The following is a 19,158-nucleotide window of genomic DNA, read 5'->3' on the forward strand; positions in this document are numbered from 1 at the left end:
ATCAAAAACGAAAACATTGTAAACGGTGTGAAAGGTTACATAACTCTGGGGGCCACGCAATTTCCTGTACACCACAAGTGAACAGCTCCTCTTTTACGCACAGCGTTGCGCACCATTACGCACAACCTGGACCCATTCTCGTCTATTTGAGGATGATTTATCCCCGTAACATTTGACGATGTCAGAACAAGGGTCATCTTGAGCATGTTTTACTGTCTGTATAATATCATGAATAAATCATACGACAATTAAAGCCTGAATGGAGCACTGAGAACAGAGCGAGCTTTTCACTGTAAAGTGAGGAGCACATCCAAAGTAGAGTTGCATAACATGTCACTCTGGTAAACATCAGCTTCTGTCAGGTAGGAAATAATGTTTCAGTGAATGGTCAGAAATAAGACACTGGAAACGAGGCGAGGAGGGTTTCCCAGAAAAGAAAAAGGCACTCATGGTCATATGCCCTGAGCACTGTATCAGTGTAGTGTTTGATGGTGTCTTACCCTCAACTCTTTTCACTCACATTTTAGTTGGATGACATTATCTACCTTATCCTTTGAGACAGATATTCAGGAGTCAAGTCTCACATTAACAGTGTTTATGGGTGGAGGTTGTGTCAGGATATCAACATGTGTTATCAGTTTTTATACTCACATCAGTTTACCACAACATCTCAGATGTGAGTATAACTCATCTCTGACTGTTGCTGTACTCATCAGAGGTTCCATCTAATGCTGTGTAGTCAAGCATTGCACCGTACTTTATTTTAAATTCTAGCACAGATCCCGGAGTTCCCAGAAACACAATCAGCCTACATCATCAGGCTGAATGTGGGGAAAATATGGTATAAAAATATGTATAAAATGATCCACAATACATCTAGCATGTCTGCTTTTGATGTAATGGTGCTGCCATAAAAACATGGCATATTTAGTTGAATATTTTATTCAGAATGAGCATCATCAGGACTTCAGTGAAGTGCTGAAACCAAGTTATTCAGAATATATATGAGTTAGTGTCAAACAGTGTGGTAAACTGAAAAAGAAATAAATGCAAGTGGAAGAAAAAAATATGTAGAGGCAACTGATCAAACTAGTTGAAATTAGTATTGTCAAATTTCACAGAAGGTGGAAGTGGTGTCTTTCAGATCTAATAATGAGCCATTGTTTATTTCTAGTCACTGACGATGTGTGTTGGGTAGAACAGCACCCGTGTTCAGTTTGGGGTTCTTTATTGGTGAGCGGTCACCTCCTGTCCTGGGGGAGGATGTGACGTAAAAGCACAGAGTGCTGGAGATCTAGTGAAGCTTTCAGCTGCTGATGCCAGTAACTCAGACAAGGCTAAGAGTGCCAATTCTGTCTTCTTAATTCTTGTCTATATCTGTCTCCCAGTGCCAGCGGTGCAGCCCCCCCACCACCACCACCATGACAGGGCCCGGTGATGACGGAGCTGCTTAAATTCCTCCACTCTGCAGGCCCTTCACTCCCCCCACCCACTTGCTTTCACTGACCCCATCTCCACGAGGGCAATCCAGAGAAAGCCTCAGTCCCTCAGCTGTCATCTGGGCTCACCCATGGCACCCCACTGCACCTTCTCGGAGTCTGACTTCCCTTCTCTCCCTCCCCCGATAGAAACTCTGCCTCAGTCCTTGCACCTGTGCTGCAGTCCAATCTGAGCTCCACTATAGAATCTTAATGGATTCAGCAGCGTGGAGGAGCTGGGCTTTATTAAGATGTGATGGCAGGTTTGGCTTGAGTGAAGAAAAAAAAAGAGATATCAAGTTTATTTGATCCAAGTTTTGTTGTGTGAATCATATACAGCATTGAGTTGCAAGTGATCTCAAGTAATCCACTGCATTTAGAAATTCAAGTTGCATGTTTGTTTGTTTTTTTTTTTTTTTATCCAACACAGTGTATGACCTATGCCAACACACTGAACCGGATATGTTTCTGCTAAGGAAATTCCAGTGCAAATTCCCAATTTTTATGTCATGAAAAAAGAAAAAAACATTGTTGAAAAAGTAGCTTAGTTCTCTGTGGTTAATGTTTTCTCAGCAGCCTGATCAAACAGGTTTCTAAATGCGTTTTAGTGTTCTGTCACTGAATCATTCTAAGTATCACTTTAGTAAAGATTAACAATCTCTTCCATGTGACTAAACATGTAACCTTTTACTTATTTATCATCAGTGTTTGGCTCCTTTGGGAAAAATCCATACTGGAGCTGTAAGGTCAGATCTTTAAAGAGGGTGGTGGTGGTGGGGAACCTCAGCTGTACAGTAAAGGGCACAGCAGTGACATACTCCATCTGAAGATCAGTTTCAACAACCAGTCCTTGGTGACCGCTGCTGACGTCCATGAATCTGGTTGAATGATGAAAGAGGAAGCAGAGATTCCTTTTTGTTTCTTTTTGGTTAAATTACTTTGTTACTACCTTTAGAAGATCTTGGGTTGGTGTTAGGGTATTTGCAAAAGTATTAGTATCAGTATTAAAAAAAAACCCCACAGTCAAAAATATGCAATTTGGGTAGACAGATTGCTACACCTCATGTCAGAAATGCTATTTTCAAAGAGACACTTTTAACAAGCAGATGGAGTTTTTTTTTTTTTTTTAGGTCATTTAATCACTTCTTAGAGGCAAGGGTTATATTATGACAAGGGAGGATCTTGCTTTGTGTGCTTAGTTTTCCACATATAGACGTCTAATTTAATTTCACTTAGTTGGTGGCATCATTTTAAATCCTGCATCTCTGTCTTTACTCAACAAAATAGCTACATAAAATACATCTAAGAGAGAGATGTTTTTGTGACGAACTGTTGCCACATTTAAAATCTGACATTTCACCATGCAGAGGTCCAGTGCACTACAGGCTCTCGATTCAGCTACGCTTACCTGTGCAATGATTGTATAGTTTAGTGCAAGGCACGTTAATGCAGGTCAGTTACCAGGAAAGGGAACAGTAGACATGACTGAAAGTCCACAGCCATGCTAACGCGTCTGTGAAGCTGTACTTAGCAGTATTTTGAGCTAAATGCTAACATCAGCATGCTAACATGCTTGCAATGACAATATGAACATCCTGGTGTCTAGCAGGAAAAATGTTTATGTCCACCACCTTAGCTTAGCGTGTGTGCCGGCCAACATTTGCTAATCAGCAGTAAAACAAATTGTCATTTGTTTTGCAGGGATTTAGTCATGATCTAAAATATTGGGCAAATTTAAATTTTGCCTTAATAAGGATATTCAGAATAATTATTATTCATCTGGACATGTAGATGCATGTGTATCGAATAGTTGTGACATTTCACAGAAAACCAGAAATGTAAACCTCATCGTGGCGCTACAGCAAAAGTCAGCAAATCACCAAAGTCAAAAAGTTAAATCATCTGAGAGCCATGAATGTCTGTACCATATTCTCTGCCCAATGATCCAGTAGATGTTGAGATATTTCACAGGAAATTTCAAAAGCATGGGGATTACCAAAAGTTGCTTATTGGGCGATAGGAATATCTGTACCAAATTTCATGATAATCCAATAGTTTTTGAGATATTTCAGTCTGAACCAAAGTGGTGGACCAACCCAATGACCAACAGACCAACAGACCAACGCTGCCATCTGAAGACTCATTGTGCAAACATGGCTAAGAAAAGTTGTAGGTAGGCTCAAGCTACAGGCTGTCTTCTACCAAGCTAAAACAATACTGGTCTATAAATATCCTAGTTAGACTCTAAATGACAGCTGTCAGAGCTACTGATATTTTTTACTTGACCTGTGTTCATTCTTTGGCCGTCTGGTCTTCCAGTTGGCCTACATGTGCTTGAAAATGTAGTTCTTTAGCTCTCTTCTTATTAAAACAATATATTTTTTTTCTTTTAGAACAACTGGGATGACAAAATGTGCAAAAAGTCCACATTGTCTATTAAAAGATTCTGGTAGAAACTGAAGCAATTTGTTCTACAAAAACCTTTCTACAAAGAGGTTTTAGGTCAGACAGCCTCTAACTTCCCACACAGTTCTGTTTCAGACTTTATCATGAATATTACATTGAGCCTGTTGTGAAACAGACCAGATATAAACAGCAGTGATCACTATTGGGATGTCTGAAATAATCAGAAAACAGTAATGGGATGTGACGACCAGAGTGCAGTACAAAATGGAAAAGAACAAATAGGGTGCATTTAAACAGAACGTCATTACTTAGTCAATTACTTCATTTTATTTAAATGATTTCACTCAATCTGCTTGAGCATTCTGGAGTGATATCATAGCCAAGAGAGGGAAGCTGCAGGATATGAGATCTCACACACTGGCATGAAAAATATGTTAATGGAATAAAACAGAGACCTTAGTAAACTCAGTTGGTTTTCATCAGCGGCATGAAAGGAAGGTTCTTGGGGGGATATTCTTTTGCAAACTGGGATCTATCTTTTCTGTGTCACGTCCTCACTCTCTCGCTGTGTCCTTGGGACAAGCAGGGCATTTCATAATATCACCCCAAGGCTTGCGTCAAGACAGGACAGGCGCTATAACTGTCGGCATGTTGCTTTGCATCTCTCAAATTCACCATCCACCTCACAATATTTCTAACATGGATCCTGACGTGCAGTCTTACTGAGTAGAAGAAATTTCATTCATTTTACCAGAAGCAGGATTAAAACATCAACCTTGAAATTGTGCACTGTGCAGTAAAGATTCTGTGAAGGAGACAGAGGCAATGATTTTAAGACATAGCTCCCGTCCTAACTTTGGAGTCCTCGTGTGCTAAGTATGATAAATGAAAAGTGAACAACCTGAGCTTGTGAAAAAAAATCATGCGATGAGTGCAATGCGGTGTACGATTCTAAAGATGGCGGAGGCTCCCTGGCCACTGGCATTTTGCCCCTGTGGAGAGTTGGAGGGTTGCTCTGATGAAGGAAATGACAGAGAGCACAGATGAACTTCCTTTGCCACAAACATGCAACAGAGGTCACCCAGGCAGCCATCTGTGATGACTAGAGAGTAGATTTTGGACCCTGGTTTTGTCCTCCAGCCCCCCTTTCTCAAACCCCCGAGTGCTTCCTTCCCTGCCCTCCAACCATGCCAAAAGGAATGGGGCTGTAACTGAGCCTGGGGGGACAGATGGAGCCTATTTATAGTCCCTACAGAGAGGTGTGAAGTTTCTTGGGATTTCTAAGAGCGGGGGCCATGGCTCCTTAAGGGGGCTGATGCAGCCTCTGTGGCCAGCATGCTCTCTTACCCTCCCTCGCTCTCTCAATAGCTCTTCCCTGGCCACACAGGGATTAGATGGGGGCAGGCTAAACAAAGCGACTCGCTGCCCTTTTTTACTGGGGGCACTACATCACTGCAGAGGGAGGGAATCCGATAGTGTCCAAAAGGGACAGTCTCTTCCTTCTTTTTCTCCAGCTGATGACTTGATCTTCCTTTAAGACCGTGGAAGCTGAAGTTACTGTCGCAGTCAAGACAATAATACTGTCATCATCCAAAACAAGGATGGTGACGCTGTGCGAAGGTCTTCTTCTAACATGATACTGTAACAGTGAACCAGGATGGGAGCAAAGTACAATTCTAAAGATGGTGATGCACGTTAGTCCCCTTACAGTTATGGAGGCTTGCATCAAGCACTTTGTGATAATTATAGCAGCTTCTAGAGATTCATGTCTTTCATGCAAAGGGTGATTGAATGGAATAACAATCATTTACATATCGAATATGCATATTTAATAACAAAGTTATTTATTATTTATAACTGGACTTACTGCTGGTCCATGAAGCTACTATATTACTACTCCTGCTACTATACGTCTAATACTAGTGATATTAGGGTGATATAAGGTTTAAACAATTACAAAGGTAGAACACATCACTCTGGTTTGTACTTTTTTTTTTTACAGTTTGTCGAAGAATTGATTTCAAAATACTATTGTTGGTTTATATCAAGCACTGAATGTTACTGATCATTGCTGGTTACTATGTTATGAACTGTCCAGGCCTCTCAAATCATCAGTTCCCTCATCTGGGTCAAAACTAGACATGGTGAGGCAATGCGCAGTTTTTTTCTACTGGCCTGCTCCAAATTTCAGTTATTTCAAATCAAGGCTTAAAACATTTGAGCTCACCATTGCCTTTTTTAAAATTAAAATCTGGACTATTCTCTCATATCTTGCACTTCACTGTATCTGCACTGTAACTCTCCAGCACTTTGTATTCTGTCTTGTCTTAGAATAATACGTAAAATGTCAATATCTCTAATCTGTTAAATCTGTTAAATCAGAAATTAACCATCTAATGTTTTTCTTTCATCTCAGGACCAACACTGTGCTTGGAAACCTGGCAAAGGGAGCTGCGAGGGAGCCTGCTTGTCTATTTACGTCCTCTCTTAAGCTCAGTCACCATCTGAGACTCACACTTGAAACCGCAGACAATGTGGGGGTGCCTCCACCGAGGACAGACACTGGAGCTCATTAGGCCGCACCCAAGCCAATCAGTGGAGGAATGTAGAAGGCGGCTAATCACAGCCCTCCACAGTAATAAAGAGCCATGCTGTGCATTGCACAGGCTTCTTGTGTTCTCTCAATCATCACCCAACAATTTTTCCATTGTATGTGATTCTGTCATTATTGACAACAAGTAACCAGGGCTGTCTTTTGAAGGCATAACACCACTAATTTGAAATGGAAATAGTCAGCACAGAAGAGGAAATCATCAATTTATTTAGAAAATATACAAAAAGGCTAAAATAAGCCTTCTTCTAGAGTTCATTACAGTGCAGATAATGTGACAATATTGTGTGAAATGGTCTATAATGGGATGTCTTTCAGTTATTAAGAAAGCTTCATTTGATTCCTATGATTAAGCTTTGAGTTATAGTGACAATATTACACAGTTTTAAATACCTAAAATATGTGTTTGCAGATAAAAGAGAGTAAAGTGAGCACAACCTTCACCATAAGTCTGCTGTACTTGCATCATTTACAAAAAAACACTTGAGATGTTTGAATTTGAATTGTGTACTCAGGTTATGGGGCAATGCAAACTTTTGGCAAGGAAATAATTGCATTTGTATTTATGTTCTTACTGCTTTATTTTATAGCGGGAAATAACACTGTGTTTGGTGGTTACAGTGTCACAAAATCATCGCCTAATTAAGTGTTTAATGGTTTCATGTTCTCACTGTCTAAAAATATTTACACACTTTATATGAGGCCTGTGTAATTTCATTAATACTCCCTGTGCTTTCACAGGCCCACACATCTTCTGCGTGGTGACTGTTCTCAAGACAACTTTGACTAAACTGATTAATCATTGTACAGGGATCTGAGGCATCAGGGGAAAACACCAGTGTCTAGTGGGTTCTGTGTTCTGAAACTAATAGATGTTGAGAGTTAGTACAGTGACTCATGTTAACCATAGTCACACAAGTTAACCTAAATTAGCCAGATCAAGCAGAACAAGAAGAGGCTAATGTTACACATCAACTCTTCACTCCACACTCGTGGGTCCCCTGCTGTAGCCAAACGTGTTCATGGCTTCTTTTAGAGGATTCAGATCTACATCATTTAAACTGCTAGAGATAAGTTTATATTATCATCATGTTTGACTATCCTCTCTCTCATGTCTCTCCCATGTTTGCTGTCTTTTAAAGGTATAAAATGACATAAAAAGAAAAGCTCTTGTATGTAACAAGTGGCAAAGGCAAACCAAAGAAAGGCAATACACGTAATGAGCATCAGCTGTTGTCACAGACAGGAAATGATCAGTCCGGTGTTGTATCTTGAATTTTAGATGAACTTTAGTCATTATAGATTATAGACAAAATGATTCATTATTGTCCTGCATATCTCAACCCTCTGTTGAATATTTTGTTCGACAAAAAACACCTGGACACTGCTCGACATTTAACACCAAAAACGTAGAAGTGGTGATAAGTGGAGAAAAAATCATGTTTAGACAGCAGCGTAAATGAAGACATAGTTTAAGTGATCCGGTGCTTTAATGCATCACTTCCTATATAAAATAGATATGCATATGTGGTCTACATGGAGACTTCAGAGTAGGTGTCATGTCACTTGTAAAGCCATTACGGCTGACAGCAAAATGACACAAGAGGCCTCTCAGTTGTTAATATAAGTCATATATATAGAGCTGCACTGTCAGCTACACATCAAATGTGCCACTACAGGACAGTTTACTAACTCAGAATACGTCTGAATCTTTTGAGCAGAAATTACCACTGGATGTCACCAGTGCTCCACAGATGAAGGAGAGCAGCCAGCGCTAAATCTGGGCAAGAGCAACATGATCTGCATGAAGCAGGGTGGTGTTAGTATAGACAAATGCAGAGGAGCATATGTAAAACTAAACTTTAAGACACAAGACACAAATTAATCAGGCCGTATGTATATATGCAGTATATGTTACGTGCACAACATTTAAAATCGAATGACACATTATCCCTCTCATTTTTAATGCTGGGGATTTGTAAAAGGCAGCATAGCTTTTACAGAGTGACACAGTTACATCGTGTATTGTTCCAAATCTGACATCTGGAGAGTGGAGGTATTTCCTGATCTGCACAGGTCCTATTACTCACACCCACTTTGTTCAGACTGCTGAACCCAGCAGAGTGGCAGTCAGGCAGCCTTCTCCACAGAGGACCAATCTCGCAGCGGTCAGCAAATACACAGACCGCTCTAATCCCACTACCATGGAGCCTGTCCATGGTCAGTTTGCCTTTTTTTTTTTTTTTTTGCAGGCAACTGATCTCACAGAAAAGGCTGTAAAGAGTTTGTTGCACAGAAAGCAACACACAAAAGTTTGCTGTAAGCAGGTGCAGTCATTCTCAGTGGGCCTGCATTTCACTTGAGTTTCTTTTCAATACACTAAAATGTAGGCTGTTTATGTAATCAATATTTCCTAATGTGTAGACATTTTTTTTTAAATAGTCACTGCAGCATTTTTTTTCTTCCTTTGTAGCAGCAGACAGCAAACAAAATGAAACCTGAAGAAAAATGAAGAAAATGTGATAAAGAGGCAGTTTGACGTTTCAGGTCTATAAAGTGCTCAAATTCAAAAAAGGTAGAAAAACATAGAAAAAAAAAACTAATAAAACATAAACTAGCACTGTTACTGTGGATTTATGGCTATTCAGTTGATAGGTTCACATTATGATGCACCAGAAATAGTTAAATGTATTTGGCCTGCAGAACAGTTAATTGTTCACACCTACCGTCGTGTGATTTGGCATGTTTTAACAGATGTGAACCTCAAGATCATCCCTCTCATTTAGCAAAAAAAAAAAAAAAAGAAAAGAAAAAAAAAGGCGTTTATCTGAGGACCAATCTAAACACCGTGCGCATCGTGAGTTGAGAAAAACAACGCCCCATCGGCCAATCCCGGTGAACTTTCCAAGCGCTCGGTTGAACTGTTTGTGAGGACACGAGGGTTAGCCCCAAAAACCCTCTCATTCATTTGTCTTTTAACGCAGTTTTGCCGTCGCCAGGTTGTAAGACGGTGTATTTACTCAGTCAGTTTTTGTGTCGGTAACTTTAGGCTAACATGACAAAAATCCTGTTGGCTTGCAGCGTTGTTAGATCTCTGAGACAAGGATGTGTGGTTGGCAGGAGAGTGGGTAACACGTCGGCCTGGCTGAGGCTTCAAACTACTAAACTTTTTAGTGTAAAGGTAAGAAAAACGGTGTGTGAGTGAAAGCTGTTGCTGTCAGTGGTAAATGGAGGAAATTGGCCTTTTCAAGACTTTATAAGAAGTGTCGCTAGTTGAGCGCAGCGTGCCTCTGAGCTTCAGGCCGAATTCCACAGAGAAATCTGTCAAGTGTGTAATGCCTGTTTATACATAAGTGTGGAAACATATAAAAGTTATCACTGCCTATTTAAAAAAAAACAACAGAGGCTATTTATTTATTCGGCATACACTAAGCACAAGAAACTGTTCTTATTTAAGCATAATTTCAACTTGAGCTGTAGTTTACCATTAACGCTTAAAGCAGTCTTGCATCAGAAACACAGCATGGTGGGCAGCAGACTAGCAGCGTTAGCCAGTTGAAAAAGTAGGAATTGTGTTGAAACATGGTCTGTCTGGTGAAATGTCATTACGCCGGATTGACACTTGGCTATCTTCAATTCAAAAAAACATAGGAAGTCATTTTCATTTTGTTGGTGGTTATCTCATTTAGTAAAATCGCAGTAAACTAACAGCTTTTAAATGCAGTTTGGAGTTGTGATTGTCAGCTCACAACAACAAAAACGTATAGTTGATGATGTTTCCAGGCTGCTGTTGCAGCAGTTGTATAGCATGCAGCTGCTGGACTCGTATCCATCATGTTTGTAAATACCATTGAGAATTGCATCATGATACAGCCTGATTGCAACATCCGACCTCCAATACATACCAGAAATCCCACACAGAGTTATGGTTGAAGCTCAAGTGTTGGTTCAACTTTTGAGCATGAAAATTATATTTATAGTCATAATGCAATGGTTAAATCAACACTGTATGTATCAGTATGTCAACATTTTATCTGTATTAATGTATTTGAAGCGAGGACTATTTTATTAGAAAAAAGAAATGTATTATTGGTCACTGCTCTTGTGAGATGGAGGTCATAGTGGGTCATACCAACCTTTATATTCACCTATTTGTCATACACACACACACACACACACAGAGGCAGAGAACAGAAGAACAGATTTGTCTGTCTCAGCATTCACAGCACAATTCACAGTGGCCTGCAGTTTCAGCATGAGGTCCCAGAGGCTCACTGCCATCACACCTAAACTCATAGTCTACAACACATCAAAGTTTTGCCTTTGGTCTTTCCAAATTCGCTTCATAAAAAGGGAATGCATTATTCCTGAGTGAGATTTTTCTCGACATCTGTGTGCTCTCTTTTAACTGCCAGGCCCAGACAGCCCACCTGGTCTTGGAGGATGGCACCAGGATGAAAGGGTTTTCCTTCGGGCACGATGCCTCAGTAGCAGGGGAACTGGTCTTCAATACTGGCTTGGTGGGGTAAGAAAGAGAGATGCTGACATGAATCAAACTTAGATTAGGCAAAATAATGCACTTGAACAAGCACAGGTCAGATTTTAGGAAAAGCAAAGAAAACATAAAAAAACCTGTAAATATACTTATACCATAATGATATTTGACATAACCTTTCAATTTCAGAATATCAGTCTTGCATGTTCGGTGTATTCATTTAGTTTTAAAGGTCTTCCACAAGGCCGAGGTATGCTTCATCTCCATACTTCGTCACCTCACCACAAAATCCTTGAATACTTGTTCTTCCTTTACCCTGTTTTAGGTATCCTGAGGCCCTGACCGACCCTAGCTACAGAGGTCAGATCCTGACCCTGACTTACCCAATCGTAGGGAACTATGGAGTACCCAACACCCAGGAGCTGGATGAGCTTGGCTTGAGAAAGCATGTGGAGTCAGATCGCATACAGGTTGGAAACTTGGCCACTGTTTAGAGGTTTCAGGTTTTGTGGATACCTTGGTCGTGAATTTAAATTCTTGTAATTTCCTGCGTTTATATTATTGTGTTGTTTTGATTTTGTTTTGTCTTTGTCTCTTCCCTGACTTGAGTTATTAACAAAGAGTATTTGATTGGTTGATTAATTCAAAATTGATTAGTTAAGCCATTTTTAATGCAGAAACGTAACTACTCCGCTCTTCAAAAGTAAACATTCGCTTCTTTGAAAGTAAACTAAATGCTTTTGTTTTTGGACTGGTAGTCAGACAAAACAACCTGTTAGAATCTGTAATGGCCATTTCTCACAATTGTATGACATTTTATAGACAAAAAAATTTATCTGTTAAATCCTTCATTTTCTGAAACCAAACACAATTTTTGGTACTATTTGTAGTTGGTATGTTTTTTTTTTTTTTCAAAGTATTTACATTCAGTAATGAGCTCTCTACATAGTCGTTTTTATTGGTAGTGGCAGGTTTTGGTCTCACTGTTTACTGTTCGCTGTCTTTACACTGTCAGAGCTATATTAAGTTGCTAATAACGAAAACTGAACATCTTATTGCTACTGCTTCACACTGAAAGCAAGACAGTCAAAACATTTTCTTGTGAAGTAGACACATAAAATGCAGTATGTTTGTCACGCATTCATCTAAAACACATCTACAAAACAAGACATAGTCATTTTTGGATTTTTTTTATTCAGCAGAAAATTTGTAATTAGAGTGAGGTTCAGGGGGATGCCATATGAAATCAGCCGGTGTTTGTTTGTTTTATTGCACTGTAAACAGATATACCAGCTACTCTTCTGCTGTATTCATGATAAAGTAGCTGCTCAGAGACTGTTTGGTCATAGTATTACATTGTTCTTGTTGTTACCATGGTAATCACAGGTGTTGCCAAATGAACCAGGATTGAAATCTTTACAATTACAATTGAAATAGATTAACCAAAAAGGTAAGTGGCAGAATAGCAGTGGCAGATTGTTGCAGCCCTACATGTAACGACAGCATTGCAGTGTTGCAGTTATTCTGTAATGAAAGACAACATCAGCAGCAGAGTGGTTTTAGAACACTACACAGATTTCTGCTGGTACTGAAATGGCATTTCTCTGTTTTTAGTTTTACATGCTCAGGGTTTGCTGGCAGGCTCACACACATTTTAGTGTTTTGTGGCAGTAGCGCTTGACACCATACGGTACACATGTTCAGTTCATGGGCTAAAGTACTTAGATGCCTTTTTAGTTTGACCTTTTTTTGTAAAGCTAATATTGTGCTTTGGTGCCTCTAGGTATCTGGTCTTCTGGTTCAAGACTACAGCCATGAGTACAGCCACTGGAACTCTGTCAAGTCTCTGGGTCAATGGTTACAAGAAGAGAAGGTTAGGAGTCAAATTACAAAGTAATGTCAGAGTAGTGAAGAGGACCCTGCTGTTGGTAAATTTCCAAAATTTTCACTTTCCTCCTCTAAAGGTTCCTGCACTGTTTGGGATAGACACCAGAATGCTTACCAAGGCCATCAGAGACAAGGTACTGAAAATACAAAACTGTCATCTAATGGATCATTTGTAAATGGATATTTGACCACTCTGTGTTTTAAATTTGCTCATGGTTTCAGGGCACAGTTTTGGGGAAGATTGAATTTGATGGGGAACCTGTTGAAATATCTGATCCCAACCAGAAAAATCTGGTAGCAGAGGTCTCAACCAAGGTAACAGCTTCTACTTATATTTAACACGTATTGTGCCCATTACATCAGGTAAAACTAGACTTAAAACACATTTTCTCTGTCTACATATGGTGTCGATGAGTGCTAACCTCTTGCCGTGTGTCCCCTGCCTACCAGGAAACCAAAATTTTTGGAAAAGGAAACCCAATCAAAGTGGTGGCCGTCGATTGTGGTATTAAACATAACATCATTCGCCTGCTGGTTAAGGTGAGAATGAATACAGAAAGAAAAAAAATACATATTTATCATCTTCATCCATCATCCTCATTAGATTACACACTTAGAAATGATGAAATTATGGCAGAGCCCCTAATGAACCTTCTTTCCACAAATATAGAAAAATAAATCAACAACTGCAACTTTGTCGCATGTTTTCTTCAACCTGACCTAGAAACTTTGAGATATGTAATGTTAGGTCTAATGAGCTCCAGAAATTAAAAAAAATCATTCTGTAGTATTTATTTGTGTCATCCAGCTGTAACAGAAAGTGGGTTTCTCTTTTCTTTATGCTCTAGTTAATGGTTTTATGTTATGTATGTATTAGCTTGCAATTGGTTGTAATAGCAAGAAAAGCAGCCTGCAGACTTCTCTTGCAACAGACTTCAATTTTGTTTATTTATCAGATAACTTATCTTCCTTTATTTGCTATTTGTTGGTTTGTTGGTCAGTGTTTAGCTCTTTGAACATTCTCATTTGTCAAATAATTGGTAAATTAATAATAAGTACATGAAATTAGTAATGATTTCTCACTTCATGGTTGATTAAATGGAAATCATAATGCTGTCGCTTTTTATGGAGTTTATAGGAGAGAATGAGAACCACACACATTTTTAATTGTATTATAAATCTACATATAAATATTGTCACTGTCTGAGATCTTCTCTGACCTTCGTTCATTATAAATAACAAATGCATGGATATTTTGGCAAGTCAGCATGGGTCATATCTGTAACAGTCAGAATATTCATTAATCATGGGTTTATTTGGTGTCATTACAATAACGACACCAGTAAGATCTATGTTTACAACTAGAGGTACAAATTCTGAACTAGTGTTAGATTTATTTAAAACTATTACATTGTTTTGACTGACTCCACATTATTATGACCCTCATAGGATTTGTATCCAAAGATTACAGAATGTTTCTCTGTGTTTCTGTGTGCAGAGGGGTGCAGAGGTTCATCTTGTACCATGGGACCAAGACTTGCTGAGTCTAGACTACGATGGCCTGTTCATCTCCAATGGACCGGGAGATCCGTCTCTGGCCAAGACACTTGTCCAGAATGTCCGCGAGGTAGGACATGATGCTTTTTAGACGTTTTGAACATCAGAAGAATTACAACCTTAGTCAATGGTTGTGCAACATGTGAAATTTGACCATAAAGAGTACCTATTTATAGTGTCATGTGTGAGCAATTAACAGTATTCTGTATTTGCACTTTAGGGTAATCTAACTTTTTCATCATTTTTATTTACAGCATGAAAATTCAAACCCATAACATTTAGGAAAATTATTAACTCTTGAAGTGAAAGCAACCTGAAAAGTGCACAGCTATGTGCAAGAAGCAAAATGCTAATTTAAGATTATATTTCTATCATGATCTTTACCATCATAAATAATAATTGTATATGTTTTGTCCTGGGTAGGTGCTGGAAAGTGATCGTCCCCAGCCAGTGTTTGGAATCTGTATGGGAAACCAAATCACTGCTCTGGCTGCAGGTGCTAAGTCATATAAACTACCTATGGGCAACAGGTGAGCTTGTAAATAACTAAGCATAGTTAAGAATGATAATTAACAATATGCACAGTCCTCAAGCATCCTCATAAATATCTTTCTCAAGTCTCTGTGAACACAACGTTGTGGTTTAATATGTTACTCAGTGTGATGTAAAGTTGTAATCCATTTTTAGGACTTTTGATGTTTTGTCTCCATAAAGAAATAATAAAACACACTGTCTTTTATGCATATCTATGGTTCCCCAGAGGCCAGAACCAGCCAGTGCTGAATGTGATGACGGGCCAGGCCTTCATTACGGCGCAGAACCACGGCTACGGAATAGACAGCGAGTCCCTGCCCCCAGGGTGGAGCCCGCTGTTCATTAACGCCAATGATGGCACCAATGAGGTTGATTTCACTCCGTGTGAATGTTCAGTCTTTTTCTAAGACAACATGGCATATTGACATTTTTGTTTATGGATATGGTAAAATGTGCAAGCTTTTCTCATAAAATAAGTGCAGTCAAGCAAAAAGATATCATATGGAGTCTTTAAATGTCTGTTTACAAAACAACATTTTAGAAAGACTCACTTGTTTCTGAGATGCTACTAAATTCAATTCAGAAATGTAAAATACTGCTGGCTTTCTCTTGGTTTCCTTATGTTAACTGTGCATATTTTGCAGGGCATCATGCACAACACTAAACCTGTTTTCACGGCTCAGTTCCACCCGGAGGCTAAAGGTGGTCCCACAGACACAGAGGTAATTAAAGACTTTGATAGTGATGCATAAAGTACCTGAATAGTATACTAAAGCTGAGTAAAGGTAAAATCACAGGATGCAGATTAAGTGAAAGTTGAGGTCTTCCATTGAATGGTAGTCTGGATAAATTATTTGGTGTTTAGATAGCAGGCCATGAATAAAGGAGGATTAAAAGAAACAGGAAAAGAAGTAATGATAAAAACTTAGAGGGTAAATGTGTAACTACACAAATAAGCAGACTTTGGTAATAAGCTTTAGCTACCATTGGAATTTGAATTTGCACTTAAATAAATTCAGCAGCTGATAGCTAACAAACACTTCTTGGTTTTGTCTAAAATAGCCAAACAAACAAAACAGGTAATACTATCTAAAGGCCTTGATGTTTGTCTGCACCAGGGCTCAGCTGTTTAGGAAGACCACTAATAGAGCCTGTCGTTTTCCCAGCAATAACGCGTTGATGGTTCAGTGCTGCAGCCTCCCACATGTCAAGCAAGGACTGTAGTTCAAGTCCTGGTCAAAGTATATGTTGTAACCTCTGTCATATTAAGGCAGAATAATAAGACTTGTCCTCTGTACCATAACATCCAGCTGACAGCTCAGTTGGAGAATGCTTATCTTTCACCTGGGTTTGTCTCCCGGAGATGTCACAAAATCTTTGCACAGTGCCCATGACAAATGTTTTATACTGCTATGACTTGCTTGGAGGTGCATTGTTTTTTAATGCATTTGTCTCAGACATTGCGAAAGCTATTCATTTATTTTTAAAACTTTCTACATGTCATGACAGGAGTTAAAGTTTTGCCTGTCTGTCAACAAATAGTCATAGTCAGTTAGAGTGTGTCATAAAAGCAAGTTAAGCTTGACAACTTGGCACATGTCCGTAACAGCTGACTCATTATATCGCAACCTAACTTGTTACTCTGTTGTAACACTGATTAGTTTTTTAATTTCCAGTGTTTGCCCAACTCTGGATACACTGGGACTTGGTGTTTGCACTCACTTGTCTGAAAGACAGTATTGACTTGATATAGTGCACTTAAAAAGTGCAATGTATCCTCTCTAAAAAGTTAACGCTTACCTTTTACTACTAAAGCTACTTTATATGTATCCTGCAGCCAGTCACATTATATTTCCACATGAAACATATATTGGGGAAAAAAATAAAAAATAAATATGATTCAAATGATAAATGCTCAAGTAAAGTACAAATACCTCAAGAAAGTATTATCAAGTTTTATTTTACTTTGTTATTTTATAGTGATTTTAATTGATACAATTAAGAAGATGTCAGCGTGTTCCTCTGTGTGGTTTTTCTGTCTATCTTATACAGACACTACATTTTTATAGTAAGGAAAGCGTTGTAAAAGTATGTCAGAAGCCTAGTATGAAGGTAACAAAAAAATGAAATGAGGCTCCTCCCAATATTATTAATGTGCTGTTCTTCATTTTTCTCTGTTTCTATAGTTCCTCTTTGATACCTTCATATCCCTAATCAAGAAAGGAAAGGATGCCAATCTAGTGTCTGTCATGCCCAAGAAACCCAACATCCCTCCCAGAGCCAAGGTACAGCATGTCACACTGGTTCGGCAGGTTTTAAACCTTTTGAACAGCAGATGCTTTTAGGTGTGGTCCACATGGATTATTAACTCTTTGAGGCTGTGAAAGGTTTTTAGGTCACTTTACAGAAAAATACCTGGATGGATTATGTATTAAGTTGGGAATCAGACTGCATAACATCACCAAAATGATTCATAAGTGAATGCCAGAAAAAAAAAAAATAGGAAGGGATATTTTTCCAAGTTGTTAAAATGCTGTTTAGTACTATGCAGTATGTGAAAGAGTTTTACACCAGGGACACCATGTGAGCACTGAGAAGGACATGAATGTATTTATGTTACGTAGTTAAAACTTCATTGCGAATGGAGCTTCTTGCTGCACAGTTGCTGTTTTATTCACCTTGTTACATGCAGTTAACCAGTTTGTGGTTATTGCCTGATTGTGTTAATGTAGGTGTCAAAGGTGCTGGTACTGGGTTCTGGTGGTCTTTCTATTGGTCAGGCTGGAGAGTTTGACTACTCGGGATCTCAGGCCGTCAAGGCCATGAAGGTAAGAGATAACACAGCAACCTGATGCAGATTTTCTGTAGCCAAAACAATATCCCGTCATTCTCAAAAATGGCTGTGAATGATGGGTCCTTATGTTTTTTTTATGGATATCAACCAACATCAATGTAATATGTAACGTAATATGAGAAGACTAAGACTAATGTCACATCATTACATCACATCATGTCCAATGATTTGTCATAATGACCTCATTTGTCAGCATTTTGGTCAGTGGCCATTTAAATGTATCATTTATCCTGATATACTGTACCTTGCATCAGATATACTGTAGCTGATCTTCTGTACCTTGTTCCTCTGTAACATGCATGAAGGAAGTGCATGTGCATGCTGTATGATACCCATTCTAGTCCCTGAAATGGAATAAATAGGCCTTTTTGATAGGAGACAGTTTCACATTTCACAGGAGGAAAAGCATTGATGTAAATTGTAAAATTAACGATGGCTGAATTCCTTTTAGCTGCTTTGGTTTGAAGGTCCTGAAATTGTGCATGGGTGGTTCAATTGAGCCAAACAGCTCCCTCTTTAAGGTTCACGTGCTTTTTCCATTATTACAAGTCAAAATGTCTGCGGTGGAAAAAGGGTCTGTTGTAAAAACCACAGTAGCACATCTATGTTGAAAGACATTAATGTTGTAAACGTCCGATGACACCGAAGACTAATCATCATACTCAAGTTTTCTTTTAAACAGTTGATAATTAACCCAGTGGACATGTTGTAGGAGGAGAATCTAAAGACAGTGCTCATGAACCCAAACATAGCCTCGGTTCAGACCAATGAGGTGGGCACCAAGCAGGCCGACTCAGTCTACTTCCTGCCTGTCACACCACAATTTGTAACTGAAGTCATCAAAACTGAGCGTCCGGATGGCATCCTGCTCTCCATGGGTGGACAGACTGCACTCAACTGTGGTAAGACATACACTTGTGTGTTTGGACATGTGGAGATCATTAAGTAGGGGATAACACTATTTGTGTGGCATTGGGATAAAGGCAATCACAGCCTATGTAATATTTGGGGAATGTGAATTTTGTGTACACTTTTTTTATGGCTTGGTTTTTAACCGTACATCTGTATGTGGATTGGTGTTTTAATGGCGTTCAGGAGTGGAATTGTTCCAGCGTGGCATCCTGGAGAAGTACGGGGTGAAGGTCCTTGGAACCCCGGTGGAGTCCATCATGGCTACAGAGGACAGACAGCTTTTTGCTGACAAACTGATGGAAATCAATGAGAAGATTGCTCCCAGTATCGCTGTTGAGTCGGTGAGGATACAAGATCACTCACAAAACAAAAAATAAAAAAAATAAATAAAAAAGCAGACTATATTCATAGTTGGGGCAATTAA

The 19,158-nt window shown here is 39.1% G+C and overlaps 1 protein-coding gene and 1 long non-coding RNA gene across 2 annotated transcripts in view; both read left to right on the top strand.

Annotated features, from left to right (window-relative positions):
* The first annotated feature begins 1,315 nt into the window (after positions 1-1,315).
* LOC139625913 (uncharacterized) lies at positions 1,316-6,540 on the top strand. The gene is made up of 2 exons (XR_011692125.1): positions 1,316-1,741; positions 6,301-6,540. It is a non-coding gene; the product is annotated as an uncharacterized lncRNA (long non-coding RNA).
* Positions 6,541-9,327: 2,787 nt separating this feature from the next.
* cps1 (carbamoyl-phosphate synthase 1, mitochondrial) overlaps positions 9,328-19,158 on the top strand; it is a 49,484-nt gene continuing 39,653 nt past the window's right edge. The window contains exons 1-15 of the mRNA XM_071458872.1: positions 9,328-9,676; positions 10,911-11,020; positions 11,316-11,460; positions 12,774-12,863; positions 12,955-13,011; positions 13,100-13,192; positions 13,328-13,417; positions 14,376-14,504; positions 14,858-14,964; positions 15,195-15,336; positions 15,613-15,690; positions 17,155-17,253; positions 17,701-17,796; positions 18,535-18,724; positions 18,918-19,075. Coding sequence (XP_071314973.1) covers positions 9,551-9,676; positions 10,911-11,020; positions 11,316-11,460; positions 12,774-12,863; positions 12,955-13,011; positions 13,100-13,192; positions 13,328-13,417; positions 14,376-14,504; positions 14,858-14,964; positions 15,195-15,336; positions 15,613-15,690; positions 17,155-17,253; positions 17,701-17,796; positions 18,535-18,724; positions 18,918-19,075 — 1,710 coding nt within the window. The 5' untranslated portion in view covers positions 9,328-9,550. The remainder of the gene's footprint in view (positions 9,677-10,910; positions 11,021-11,315; positions 11,461-12,773; positions 12,864-12,954; positions 13,012-13,099; positions 13,193-13,327; positions 13,418-14,375; positions 14,505-14,857; positions 14,965-15,194; positions 15,337-15,612; positions 15,691-17,154; positions 17,254-17,700; positions 17,797-18,534; positions 18,725-18,917; positions 19,076-19,158) is intronic.

This window comes from Trachinotus anak, unplaced genomic scaffold (assembly GCF_046630095.1).
Source record: "Trachinotus anak isolate AG129_WGS33_773 ecotype Australia unplaced genomic scaffold, CSIRO_AGI_Tana_v1 ptg000001l, whole genome shotgun sequence".
NCBI classification, from domain to species: domain Eukaryota; kingdom Metazoa; phylum Chordata; class Actinopteri; order Carangiformes; family Carangidae; genus Trachinotus; species Trachinotus anak.